The sequence below is a fragment of the Salmo salar genome, chromosome 28 (assembly GCF_965601325.2).
Source record: "Salmo salar chromosome 28, fSalSal1, whole genome shotgun sequence".
NCBI classification, from domain to species: domain Eukaryota; kingdom Metazoa; phylum Chordata; class Actinopteri; order Salmoniformes; family Salmonidae; genus Salmo; species Salmo salar.
This window is the reverse complement of record NC_138318.1, coordinates 17134599-17149956: the sequence shown is the minus strand read 5'-3', so window position 1 is coordinate 17149956 and position 15358 is coordinate 17134599. Positions and strand designations below refer to the sequence as shown.

Genomic DNA, 15358 nt, shown 5'->3' with positions numbered 1-15358 from the left:
CAAACTGTAAGCACAAGGGCTTTTGGAAGTAACGTCAGCACAAGAACTGATCATCAGGAGCTTCATAAAATGGGTTTTCATGGCCAAGCAGCCGCACACAAGCCTAAGATCACCATGCGTCGGCTGGAGTGGTGTAAAGCTCACCACCATTAGACTCTGGAGCAGTGGAAACGCATTCTCTGGAGTGATGAATCACAACCTCTACCCCATCGAACACTTTTGGGATGAATACCGATCAGTGCCCGACCTCAGTAATGATCTTGTGGCTGAATGTAAGCAAGTCCCAACAGCAATGTTCTAACATCTAGTGGAAAGCCTTCCTAGACATCAATGCATGAAGTGAAAATATGTTTTTAATGGAAGTTAAGATTCTCTCCTAAATAAAGTTTAAACCAAGTTAAATTACTAAAATTAAAGGCTTGTTTGGGAGTGACCCCAGACCCCTGGGAGGCCTTCTGCAGCTGGCCCTCTAACCAGGCCTCCTGGACGTCTCTCAGGTCCGGGCAGGCCGACACACCAAAGAACACCTGGGTTGGCATTACAGTATAGGTTAATGTTATTTAGATAATGTCGTTATCAAGCTTTATGTATGCAGCACATTTCAGACATGGAATGCAACGCAATGTGCTTCACAGGAAAAAACAAATAAAAAACAATCAAATTTTTACTACACAACAAACATAAGAGGATAAAAAAAACTAAAGAATAACAATAAAAACTGAACGACTAAAAAGCACACTAAGATCTCTTTCAATTTCCACAGTTTTGGCCCCTTCAATTTCTCTGGCAGGCTATTCCAGAGGCTGGGGTCATAGTAACTAAAAAGCTGCCTCTCCATGTCTCTTTGTCCTAGGCTTTGGGATTGTTAAAAGACCAGTGCCAGAGGACCTGAGGGACCTACTGGGTACATAACTTTAAACCATGTCTGACATGTATTGGGGTGCACAATTGTGGATTGATTTAAAAACCCATAGAAGAATCTTAAAATGAATTCTAAAACTCATAGGCAGCCAGTGCAGAGACCTTAAAACCGGTGTCGTGTGCTCTCCGTCTGGTCTTGGTCAGTACCTGTGCTGCAGCACTCTGTATATTCTGCAGTTGACCAATGGCTTTCCTGGGTAGACCAGACAGGAAAGCATTACAGTAGTCAAGCCTGCTTGTAATAAAATCATGGATGAGTCTCTCTGTATCAGCCTGAGAGAGAAACAGCCGCACAATCGAAATTGAGTTCAGAATCTATAATGACACCTAGGTTTTTTACCTGTTCAGAGCATCATTTGTGTGACTGTCCTTGTCTATCCGTTTTTTGTTACTTGTCATGTTTTGTGTTATTTGTGGACCCCAGGAAGAGTAGCTGCTGCTTCTGCAAAAGCTACTGGGGATCCAAAATAAATAAACAAAACAGCAGTAGCCTAATTCACATTGGATTAAAGTGTTAGGTAAGGGGTGGCACTCTGTCCCTACCATTCATGCTACAGGCCAATTGTTTCTATCCGGGTCAAAATGACCAGTGTTTGTACAAAACCCTTACAGTCCCTTATATAATCTCCTTCTACAGTATGTTTTCATCTCACTCTAGCCACCCACCCAGAAGCTGAAGTAGTCGTCTCCCCAGGCATTGCAGAACTGGGCTGCAGTCTCCGGGGTGGGTGTGTTACCCAGGTCATGGTTCTCACTGACAAACACCAGAGGGATGGAGGGGTCTGTACCCCTCAGAGCCACCTTCAAGTCCCGCGCCTGCCCCTCCCGGGAACGTGGTGCCTGCATGGGGGAGAGAGGACACACTCACTGTTAGGGGTCAGTAAGTGGCGACCTGTGGGCTAGAAAAAGCCCAAGCCTGCCTTTTATCCGGCTTGAGAATTGGTGGTATTATTTTTAACTTCCAATGTAGTTTTTTTTCCATTTAAAGTTTGGATGGATATTATGGCCCCCTGCCTGTTCACAACATTCATTACCATCCACATATTAAAAACGGAGAAATTGAACTAAGTGAATATATCTGCTCTGTGAATAAAGTAAGGAGAAAGAGTAAAATAATTATATTTATAATTTACAATCAAACAAACCCATCAATGCATAGCAAAGTATTTCTTCCTTCCTTTCTTCCGGTTTTTATTTTTTCCATTTAAGTAATTATTTTACTGCCCTACTTTTGGAGATAAAAATTCCTTAGAAGTTTGGATAGGGTTGGTTTCATAAGACAAGAGCATTTCCGGCAATACGAATTGTGCTTGAAGTAGAGAATAATAGTTTAGTAAAAAAATTAAAAAGATAAAAAAAACAAAGTGACTTTTACCATCCCTGCTATAATTAAGGGAACCTTTCTATATTCCGACACACACACACACACACACACACACACACACACACACACACACACACACACACACACACACACACACACACACACACACACACACACACACACACACACACACACACACACACACACACACACACACACACACACACAAAGAAATGGGAAAATTAGGATAGCTCCTTCTGTCATTTTAATCTGGTGCTTGTATTCCCCATTCAAGCAGCTGTGGTGTCTGTACTGTATCAATGCCTGCATGCATTGGCTTTATTAACATTTGGGGATCCTCGTGGGGTAGGGAGCCCAATCAGCCCATATGTCCTGCAGAAAGGAATGGACGAGCAGCTAATTATCTGATGACTGATGTGGAGACCGGAGAGACTAAACCAAATCAGAGAGCCATCTGGACTAATAGTTACAATACACTAACATGATTTAGACGAGAGGAACATTTATCGTATAGAGCAACAAAATCAGTCAAGTAAGAAAGAATAACAATCAAATGAGGTACAACGACTGCCAACTGACTGCTGATTGCTGCTGTGAACAACGGGGACAATACAGGGAGTCTGGTCTGAGGCTTTCAACAATTTGTGTCATTATGTTAAATACAACTAGTAAATAAATGCTTCTGTCCTCTAAAATACATTTTCAAAACAATACTACAATTATAAAAAAAGGAGCCCTCACATACAGACACATATAGACATACAGGCTACTGTTGTTAGATCCACCACACTACACCATACAAGGCTACTGTTGTTAGATCCACCACACTACACCATACAAGGCTACTGCTGTTAGATCCACCACACTACATCATACAAGGCTACTGTTGTTAGATCCACCACACTACACCATACAAGGCTACTGTTGTTAGATCCACCACACTACACCATACAAGGCTACTGTTGTTAGATCCACCACACTACACCATACAAGGCTACTGTTGTTAGATCCACCACACTACACCATACAAGGCTACTGTTGTTAGATCCACCACACTACACCACACAAGGCTACTGTTGTTAGATCCACCACACTACACCATAAAGGCAACTGTTGTTAGATCCCCCACACTACACCATACAAGGCTACTGTTGTTAGATCCACCACACTACACCATACAAGGCTACGGCTGTTAGATCCACCACACTACACCATACAAGGCTACGGCTGTTAGATCCACCACACTACACCATACAAGGCTACGGCTGTTAGATCCACCACACTACACCATACAAGGCTACGGCTGTTAGATCCCCCCACACCCCCGGCTACGGAGCCACCACACACCCCGGCTACTGTTGTTAGATCCACCACACTACACCATACAAGGCTACGGCTGGCCCCCCCCCCCGGCTCGGCTGTTAGATCCACCCTCACCACGGCTACGGAGCCACCCCTACACCACGGCTACGGCTGTTGTCCCCCCTACCCCGGCACGGCTGGCCACCACACTACACCATACAAGGCACGGGCCCCCCTACCCTCGGCTCTGGAGATCCACCCCTCACCAGGCTACGAGCCATCACACACCCCGGCTACGGCTGTTAGATCCACCACACTACACCATACAAGCATTAGCTTAATGACACGTCCATGAATCAGCAGCCCCAAACCTGCTCAGCTGCAGGTCCTGACAGAGATCATTGCGGCGCGGTCAGCATTTTTCATGCAGCAGTTGGGAACGGGCGGTCAGACAGACAATTTTGGGATGAAAATATTTTTGTTGTCCTGCAGATTATTTGGAAACAGTCAACTTTGTGATCGGAATGCGTTAGCCTAGGCCTACTTATTCTATTGAAAGCACATCTTTATCACATTATTCACACGCTGCTTCTAGTTAAGTAGCTTACCTCTACTCTCCTAGTTGTGCGTGCAAGATCAAGTAAACCTAGTATATGTGTGGTCTAAATGAAATAGAGTAGGCTGCCTATGCGTGGGCGGAGAATGTCGTGGCAGTTATCTTTCCAAGGGCATGTAATTAAATAGGATGAGTCTATAGTTTACTATAGTGTCTATAACTAAATATTGTTAATGGAAAGAAGTGGAGGGCACTCAACCAACGTGAGTTGAGGTGCAATCCATTTTTTTTAATCATAATTTAAAAGGAAAAGGTGCAACGCCAGCATAGGCTACCCAGGGAGATCGTTCAAGATTGACATCGAAATTGAGGACGTTGGGAAATGCAGTGAGCGCTATTGCATCAAGTAGAATTGAGTTTTGCTAGGGCATTGTGGAGGTGGGTGTTGGAGGGAGTGGCGGTTGGGCATAATTCCATGACGCTGGATGACTCTGGATCAACAATGATTGTGTTCACCATTCAGAATGAGTGCCTAAACTTAACCCTGAATTAAGTTCTAAATTTGACGTTTGGAGAAATGGAACGATACAGAGCAGCAGGAGCAACAGAAACACTTTTAAATTTGACCTTTTGGAGAACGTTTATGAACTATGTCTAACTGCAGTGAGACTGTGAGAACTTGTTAGCGTGTGGTCTCAATTAAATAGAGTAGTCTAGCCTATGCATGGGCAGATAAGCACCTGGCAGTTATTTTTCCAAGGAAATGTACTTCTTAAATATGATTAGGCTATAATTTACTACATTGCTTTGAAAAAAATATTGATCACCCATATTTGTCTTTGTCTGAAAATCGCCACACTCCTTAAACGTAGCTCAAGAGAAAGTGCAAGTCTCTCCAACTCTGCTCTCTTCAAACTACGTCAAGCCTATTGGCTGATATAGCCCAGTAATACCGATAGCCTAATATATTGGGCCACGTGAGAATCTCTGGTAATTTCAACTATTAGGTTACTTTTGTGCATTTGTATATTGCATATAGGGTGCAAAATTGCTGGGACCATGCCTGGCAAGTGAGCTGTGTCACATACGCCTAAAATAACATTGTGGTACTGCGGTTGGGTTCAGGTCCAGTTCTTGTGGTAGGTAGCGGGTGGGAGTACTCAGGTAAAGACAGTTTCAGGCTGGATATTCAATGGATATTCGCGCTTTCAAACCGCAATAGCTTTCAAATCACTTGAGCCACTGACTCCAAATAAGTGTCATGTTGTGTTGGAAACATTGCCCACAACATTGAACAGGTCTTATTTTCACCATTTGGACCTTAATTCACTTTGCAAAGCTAATAAACGCGGAAATGTGAGCAGCATTTTGTATTCCTAGTTGAATTAGTTAGGGAGTGTAAACAAAGTACAAACTTTTGTAAATGTTCTAATTTCAATAGCTCCTTGGTCATGTGACCTACTGGACTCAAATAAGGTTCAGAATGTCCACTGACTACCCTTCTATATTGCACACTCTTAAGTTTGTCCATTTTCATCTCACACATTTTCACATTAATTTTTCAAACTTTCTAATTTCAATAGCTCCTTGGTCATGTGACCTACTGACTTCCAACAAGGTGCAGCATGTACACTCAGTGGGCCTACACATTGCACACCCTTTAGTTTGTCCATTTGCATCTCACACAATTTTACATTAATTTTTAAAACTTGCTCATTTCAATAGTTCCTTGGTCATGTGACCTACTGACCTCAAACAAGGTTCAGAATGTCCACTGACTACACTTCTATATTGCACACACTTTAGTTTGTCCATTTTCATCTCACACATTTTTACATGACATTTTTTTAACTTCTAATTACAATAACATCTTGGTCATGTGACCTACTGACCTCAAACAAGGTACAGCGGTTCCTCCTTTAAAAGTTGCGAGCTTGCACCGTGGGACTTAGAGGTACCCAGCGTCACGGCTTCATTGCTCCAGACCACCACAAGGGGGAGTTAGAGCACTAATTATGCATTTTGGTCCCAAGGTATTTACAGTGCCTTGCGAAAGTATTCGGCCCCCTTGAACTTTTCGACCTTTTGCCACATTTCAGGCTTCAAACATAAAGATATAAAACTGTAATTTTTTGTGAAGAATCAACAACAAGTGGGACACAATTATGAAGTGGAACGAAATTTATTGGATATTTCAAACTTTTTTAACAAATAAAAAACTGAAAAATTGGCCGTGCAAAATTATTCAGCCCCCTTAAGTTAATACTTTGTAGCGCCACCTTTTGCTGCGATTACAGCTGTAAGTCGCTTGGGGTATGTCTCTATCAGTTTTGCACATCGAGAGACTGAAATTTTTGCCCATTCCTCCTTGCAAAACAGCTCGAGCTCAGTGAGGTTGGATGGAGAGCGTTTGTGAACAGCAGTTTTCAGTTCTTTCCACAGATTCTCGATTGGATTCAGGTCTGGACTTTGACTTGGCCATTCTAACACCTGGATATGTTTATTTGTGAACCATTCCATTGTAGATTTTGCTTTATGTTTTGGATCATTGTCTTGTTGGAAGACAAATCTCCGTCCCAGTCTCAGGTCTTTTGCAGACTCCATCAGGTTTTCTTCCAGAATGGTCCTGTATTTGGCTCCATCCATCTTCCCATCAATTTTAACCATCTTCCCTGCCCCTGCTGAAGAAAAGCAGGCCCAAACCATGATGCTGCCACCACCATGTTTGACAGTGGGGATGGTGTTCAGGGTGATGAGCTGTGTTGCTTTTACGCCAAACATAACGTTTTGCATTGTTGCCAAAAAGTTCGATTTTGGTTTCATCTGACCAGAGCATCTCCCAGGTGGCTAGTGGCAAACTTTAAACGACACTTTTTATGGATATCTTTAAGAAATGGCTTTCTTCTTGCCACTCTTCCATAAAGGCCAGATTTGTGCAGTATACGACTGATTGTTGTCCTATGGACAGAGTCTCCCACCTCAGCTCTAGATCTCTGCAGTTCATCCAGAGTGATCATGGGCCTCTTGGCTGCATCTCTGATCAGTCTTCTCCTTGTATGAGCTGAAAGTTTAGAGGGACGGCCGGGTCTTCGTAGATTTGCAGTGGTCTGATACTCCTTCCATTTCAATATTATCGCTTGCACAGTGTTCCTTGGGATGTTTAAAGCTTGGGAAATCTTTTTGTATCCAAATCCGGCTTTAAACTTCTCCACAACAGTATCTCGGACCTGCCAGGTGTGTTCCTTGTTCTTCATGTGTGTACATTCTGAACCTTGTTTGAAGTCAATAGGTCACATGACCAAGGAGCTATTGAAATTAGAAAGTTAAACAAATTAATGTGAAAATTAATGTAAAACCGTGTGAGATGAAAATGGACAAACTAAAGGGTGTGCAATATAGAAGGGTCGTCAGTGGACATTCTCACCCTTGTTTGAGGTCAGTAGGTCACATGACCAAGGAGCTATTGAAATTAGAAACATTGAAAATTAATGTAAAAACATGTGAGATGAAAATTGACAAACTAAAGGGTGTGCAACATAGAAGTGTCACAGATCCCTCTGGAACTTTCATTGCGCACACCTGGCCCCTATTCCCACTGATTGTATTTGTATATATTCGTGCCCTTGTGGATTGCGCAGATGATTACGGGTCTCATCCCGTGTGCTAATCATCGTGCGTGTGTGTTATTTATTCAAGGTACTTCTCGCTCTTTTGTTTGGGTTTCAACGCTGTGTTTCTGTTACGTGTTTGTTTGGTCTTCGTCCCCGTGACTTTACATGGCACTCCGTAATTTGGGTGGAATAAAAAACCCTATTACACATTTTTGCGCCTGTCTCCCGAATCATTCATGCCAACGTGACAAGAAGGGTAGTCAGTGGACATTCTGAACTTTGTTTGAGGTCAGTAGGTCACATGACCAAGGGGCTATTGAAATTCAAAAATGTAAATAAATAACTTAAAATAGTGCGAGATGTAAATCGACAAAAAAAAAGTGTGTGCAATGTGTGCCTATGCCATCGGGTTAGCTATAACCAGTTTGGAAAGTTTTAGGAGTAATGGTTAAAGAACTATTGAAATGTGAAAAATTTGATTTGTCACTATGTTGACGGTCCCTAACTACTGTTGGTTGACATAAGGGAAACTACAGGTGAATATCCGTCAAATATCCAACCTGAATCTGTCTTTACCTCAGTGGTGGGAGTCAGACAGAAAGCCAGAGGGCAGGTGTGATATGAAAAGTTGCGGGATGAATAAATCAGTTCCGTGCAGCTGTAGCTCCAGTCCTGCTACAGTTATACCTCATCAATCTGCATTTGGGACAAGTCAATACCACGGTAGCAGAGTGAAGATGACACTAAGATTTTTCACATTAGGGTACTAGGGGGTAACCAGCCGCCCCTAACAACAGTGTCTAATTGCTGACACAAAAAAAAGCAATGTTTAGAAAAAAATGTGTATCTGAATGAAGGTCATGCTTTGGCGAATAAACTATAAAGGTACATAAATGTCTATTTAATCAGTTTTATTTAGAAATTCTTAAGTAAGTAATACTTCAAATCTAAGTCTAGTTGTCATATTTTAATTATTTAAATCAAATTTGGGGGAAAATGGTGTTGCACATGTCACTATTAATATCTGCACTATGAGGAGATTTGATGTAAAGTGCCTCTTTTTAACTCACAGGCACATTCATTTTCTTTGTTCTTTCTTTGTTGTTCCTTTTCCTTACAATCCATTATGTACAATTGCACTAAATATCTATTTGAATAATGCAATATTTTAAATCCCAGCAGCCATTAAAATGACATTCAGGAGAAAAAGGTTTTCAGAAGTTGTTTAATTCATTAAAACATATATTCATTGGAATATGATATTGGAATGGAATATAACTAATAACATTAAAAAACATTGGAATATAACATTTAATAACAATAAAACATAACTTAACTAATTCAGTGTAACATTGATGTTGCATCTCTTATGCTCTGCTATTGCACAATTCTAATTTGTACCTAGGTTTTTAAATGAATATATCTCCAGTAAAATTGTAGCACAACTCATGAGCCCACCTCCTGCACTGCTCACACCTAATCCAGTCTCCACCTGTGACTGAAAACAGCTCCTCACAGAAAATACATTATTTGGTGGCTGATGTGGCTTGTGCTGCAACAACCTTCTTTGAGACAACTTTTATTTGAAGAACCTGCATCATTTCTCTCTTCTTGTTGATGTTTCTGTCGAGCCTTTTCCTCCAGCAACCTTTTGTAAGGTGAGGCTGTCAGTACAGCCACAGACTCTGCCTTCCTCTTCCTCGGCCTCGACTCCTGGAGCCTCGGCCTCAGGGACAACTCCAATAGAACTGCTGCAGCTGTTGGTTGTTGGTTTAAGCAAAAACAAACAAACAACAAGAACACATGAGTATTGGTACAATAAACACTTCTAACAGTCTTTTTAATTTTCTTACCAACATTTGGACACGGGTAGGCTGCAGGGTGGAGGTTGTGGCGGAGGTAGATGTGGTGGAGGTAGAGGTTTTGGCGTTAGAGCTGGTGGCAGTGGAGGTAGAGCTAGTGATGGTGCCGGTAGAGGTGGCGGCGGTAGAGCTGGTGGCCATATCGGTAGAGGTGGCAGCGGTGGCAGTAGAGCACTGTGGTTGAATGAATTCTTTGCATTGAAAATAAACAACAAAAACAATACATCGGTGTTAGTACAATAAACACTTTCTACCAAGTACATGCTGCTTCTGCAACTTTTCGTTAATTTTGATTACTTTTTCTTACCGGCAATGGGCCCCTCTATAACCTCAGCGGACACAAAGTCCTTCTTCTTCTGTGAAGATGTCCTTCTCCAAAGGCCACAGCCCACTGGCCCGGAAGCCCTCCACTCTGGCCAACTTGTTATAGGCCTTTGCGAAGAGGCCAGCCGTTTGGTATATACCTATCGTTTTCCCATGATGGGTCGTCATACACTGATCTGTTGTAAAAGGCCTTCAGACCCTTGAAGACAGTACGGTCTAACAGCTGCATCTTGTGGCTGCAGAGTGATGTGAGTCACTCCCTGGCTTCTTACACTTACATTTTTGTCATTTAGCAGATGCTCTTATCCAGAGCGACTTACAGTAGTGAATACATACATTTCATTTTTTTTTTTTTGTACTGGTCCCCCGTGGGAATCGAACCCACAACCCTGGCGTTGCACACACCATGCTGGCATTGCAAACACCATGCTCTACCAACTGAGCCACAGGGAAGACTTGCCATCAGAACAGCCTCCAGGTCTAATGGGGGGGATGCCCATCGGGGATGAGGATGTGGGGTTCCTCAGGGATTAAACCAACACTATGGGTGAAGTGGTGGAGCCAGACGACAAAGATGATCCTGTCGACCCAGCCTGAGTCACTCACCCTTCCAACGGACCCTGGAGGTGCTCCAACCAGCAGCTGTTCTTTCATCCTCTTCCGGGGGAAGATGAAGAGGGGCAGTGCATACTGCCCCGCTGCACTGATAGCACAAATTACTGTGACTGTGAAGCCCCTCTCTGCGCTGGTCATCCGTGCAACCTGTTTTGCTCCCTGGGTGGCCACCACAGGCAATGGTTTCTGGACACTTTGTATTCCCATCTCATCCATGTTCCAAATCTTCATTGGCCCAACATCCCTGACGCTGTTTAAAAGAACTGGTCAAGCTTAAGCTCATTAAAGCCCACGGCCCTCACAAGACCGGTTGCTTACAGTACTCGAACTGATAGTTGAGAGTTGCGCTTCATAAAGCCACTGCACCAATCTACCCCTGCATACCCCGTTCCTTTGCTGAACCTGTGCTTGATTCCCATCCTCTCTGTCAGATCGAAGGCGAGTCTTCTCACGTCGCATGATGTTAGGCCAAGTAGGGCTCTTTCCATTTGTTGAATGTGGTTGACAAGGTCACTTTCATACGTGGAAGAGAAGGCTGGCACCCCACCCATTTGGCTGAAGCCTGGGTTTTTCACCTTTCCTCTGTGGTGCTGTAGGGTTCTTGGTGGAATGTTGAACACCCTGGCAGCCTCCTTTAAGGTCCGCCAATTTTCTACTGCCTTCAGGGCATGCTGTATCACCTCAGAGCCATAGCTTCCACGGTCTGTTTTCTTCTTGTATGTTCTCATCTGCAAATAAAAACAGGAAATTATTTTAGGAACTGTAAGGAACTGACCCCTAATCTAACAGATGGCCCCTAACCCTAACTACCCCACACAGGACTGTGTAACTTAAGACAAGTCGGTTTCTTTCAAACCACCTGACTCAAAGTATTATTATTAACCTGCAGAGGGAAGAGGTGCCAATTCAAAAGCCCTCTCTTAAAAACATAGCTTGTTATCAAGCTATATGACATAACATTTTGTGTAAAATAGCTAAAAGGCTATAAAGTAAGATTAACTGTAAAGCTATCAGTCACTAGTGGAAACATTTACAACTGCTATTAAGTTATGTTATATCTTTTTATGTATCTTACTTCAGACGATCTTGTAGTAAGGTTGCTAGCTATCACTGCTAGCAGCATATGCTAACTAGCATTTACTGCTAGTGAGGTTGCTAGATAGCAGGTTAGCATAAAGTAGCACTAACTAAATGTCTAAATGACAGGTAGAAACACATTCATAACCATAAAGGGGTAACTAACCCCCAGGGGCCAGTTACCCACTAGTAGAGGGAGGCGAGTTGCCCCCAACACACTCATCCAACATATTACAACTTTACTCAAAAATGATCTACATTTTTCTGTCTAAACAAGTGGATTATTTATCTTAAGGCTTTCCTACTTGTATATACAGTTGAAGCCGTAAGTTTACTTACACCTTAGCCAAATACATTTAAACTCAGTTTTTCACTATTCCTGACATTTAATCTGAGTAAACATTCCCTAGGATCACCACTTATTTTAAGAATGTGAAATGTCAGAATAATAGTAGAGAGAATGATTTATTTCAGCTTTTATTTCCCTCCGACAAACCATCAAACAGGCAAAGCGCTAATAAAATAAAGTGGTGATCCTTACTGACCTAAAACAGGGAATTTTTACTAGGATTAAATGTCAGGAATTGTGAAAGACTGAGTTTAAATGTATTTGGCTAAGGTGTATGTAAACTTCCGACTTCAACTGTACCTTTATTTTAAGAATGTGAAATGTCAGAATAATAGTATTTATTTCAGCTTTTATTTCATTCATCACATTCCCAGTGGGTCAGAAGTTTACATACACTCAATTAGTATTTGGTAGCATTGCCTTTAAATTGTTTAACTTGGGTCAAATGTTTTGGGTAGCCTTCCGCAAGCTTCCCACAATAAATTGGCTGAATTTTGGCCCATTCCTCTTGACAGAGCTGGTGTAACTGAGTCAGGTTTGTAGGCCTCCTTGCTCACACATGCTTTTTCAGTTCTGCCCACAAATGTTCTATAGGATAGAGGTCAGGGCTTTGTGATGGCCACTCCAATACCGTGACTTTGTTGTCCTTAAGCCATTTTGCCACAACTTTGGAAGTTTGCTTGGGGTCATTGTCCATTTGGAAGACCCATTTGCGACCAAGCTTTAACTTCCTGACTGATGTCTTGAGATGTTGCTTCAATATATCCACATCATTTTCTTCCCTCATGATGACATCTATTTTGTGAAGTGCACCAGTCCCTCCTGCAGCAAAGCACCCACACAACATGATGCTGCCACTCCCGTGCTTCAGCTTGCAAGCCTCCCCCTTTTTCCTCCAAACATAACGATGGTCGTTATGGCCAAACAGTTCTATTTTTGTTTCATAAGAACAGAGGACATTTCTCCCAAAATTACAATCTTTGTCCCCATGTGCAGTTGCAAACAGTAGTCTGGCTGTTTTCTGGCGATTTTGGAGCAGTGGCTTCATCCTTGCTGAGCGGCCTTTCAGGTTATGTCGATATAGGACTCGTTTTACTGTGGATATAGATACTTTTGTACCTGTTTCCTCCAGCATCTTCACAAGGTCCTGTGCTGTTGTTCTGGGATTGATTTGCACTTTTCGCACCTCAGTACGTTCATCTCTAGGAGACAGAACGCGTCTCCTTCCTGAGCGGTATGACGGCTGCGTGGTCCCATGGTGTATATACTTGCGTACTATTGTTTGTATAGATGAACGTGGTACCTACAGGAGTTTGGAAATTGCTCCCAAGGATGTACCAGACTTGTGGAGGTCTACCATTTTTTTTCTGAGGTCTTGGCTGATTTCTGTTGGTTTTCCCATGATGTCAAGCAAAGAGGCACAGAGTTTGAAGGTAGGCCTTGAAATACATCCACAGGTACACCTCCAATTGACTCAAATGATGTCAATTAGCCTGTCAGAAGCTTCTAAACCCATGACATCATTTTCTGGAATTTTTCAAGCTGTTTAAAGGCACAGTCAACTTAGTGTATGTAAACTTCTGACCCACTGGAATTGTGATACAGTGAATGATACGTGAAATAATCTGTCTGTAAACAATTGTTGGAAAAATTACTTGTGTCATGCACAAAGTAGATGTCCTAACCGACTTGCCAAAACTATAGTTTGTTAACAAGAAATTTGTGGAGTGGTGGAAAAACGAGTTTTAAGGACTGCAACCTAAGTGTATGTGAACTTCTGACTTCAACTGTATAAATATAAAAAAAATCACAAAATTGTTTTGTTGAAATATATCCAAAAGTTTTGATGACACAGATTACATTTTTGGTTGAGCAAGAGCAGTGGCAGCCAGGGAAAGTGTTGGGGAAATAATTTGGTGACATCTTGTGGTCTTAATTTGAATTACAGGAGGGGGGGGGCAGTTACCCCAGGGCGCTAGTTACCCGCCTAGTACCCTAAAATGTGAAATGATTACAAAGTTAAACAAACCATACAACTCTATGCACAATGACTACTTTTTTCAATTTCCACTGCAAATTTTACAAAAACATATTTAGGCTTACTTGAAGAACAATGCAGATGCAAAGATGGGTATCAGAATGACAGTTTGTGTTGTTTTAGTGCCGTCATTCTGTTACCAAACTTTGCATCTGCACTGTTCTAAAAAAAAATGAATGTGTAATACATTTTAAAGTGAAATATCGGAGTCTCAGCATTATTACCATGAAATTGCCCAACACGTCAACTGAGATTCATGAACCCCATTAAGGCATTGACAGCAACTGTAACCAAGAACCACATGTCTAGCTGTGATGCTGGTTTTCATCCACCCATTGATTTCTGATATTAAAGTTATGATATACTATGTGGACCACAAGAAGAGTAGCTGCTGCTTTTGCAGCGGCTAATGCGGATCCTAATAAATACCCCTAAATACCAAATATTGCAACGCTAAGGCCACTAGCTTCAATGATGGTATCATTTTATTTAGACAGCGAAAGGCACACTTTAATAGGCTGAGCTGAGCTCAGAGAATATCTGAGAAAGAAAGGATTTTGACAGGTCTGGATAAACACATTCCCATGGGACTCTGCTGAGAAAACTATAGTCCTGTACTGTATACCGCATCATTGGCTCAAGCATTTAGGAGATTGAAGGGTTCTCCAGCTGCTAGTCCATCAGTCTAGCCAAATACTGTATATAGCCTATGTATCCATATTTATCAGACTGCATACTTAACTTCATGTGCGTACAACCTTGCCCTTGAGAAAAAGTACAAAAATATGCATCACAATTAGTCTAAAAGATTAAAACTATATTAAACTGAATACATAATAGGCAATTCACAAGAGCTATAACAAAACAAGGGCACAGGCAGTATTACAAAGTACTGTATTGACTTCACTATGAATCAACTGAGCCAGCCAGTACATTCTGACACAGATGTACCAGAGACAGTTAGTTCTAACTCTTCTCTGTAGGGGTCCCCCCTCCATAGTCTCCTCTCTCCTCCACTCCTTTCCTCTCCGCTGTCCCCAAACCCCTCATAAGCCCATTAGAAGCTCTTCCCATTGGACGTCCCCATCAGCAAAACACACACACACAAACACACACACACACACACACGCTCACACACACGCACACTACGCCTCCTCACAGAGCCTGATTTCCCCACTCTCTCTCCTGTCCAAATGATGTGCTGCTGCTGCTCAATTCCACAGAGTCCCACTTTATCTGCCTTCAACTACAATTAGGAGGCTTCCGCATGGGTGGAGGGGGACTGTATGGCTCAGTTGGTATAGCGTGGTGCTTGCATCACCAGGATTGTGGGTTCAATTCCCGGGGCCACCCATACG

At 42.3% G+C, this 15358-nt stretch overlaps 1 protein-coding gene across 1 annotated transcript in view; it reads right to left on the bottom strand.

Moving 5' to 3' along the window:
• LOC106589202 (calcineurin-like phosphoesterase domain containing 1) overlaps positions 1 to 15358 on the bottom strand; it is a 62573-nt gene that overhangs the window by 34151 nt on the left and 13064 nt on the right. The window contains 1 exon segment of the mRNA XM_082970359.1: positions 475 to 479. Within this exon segment, the coding sequence (XP_082826485.1) occupies positions 475 to 479 (5 nt within the window).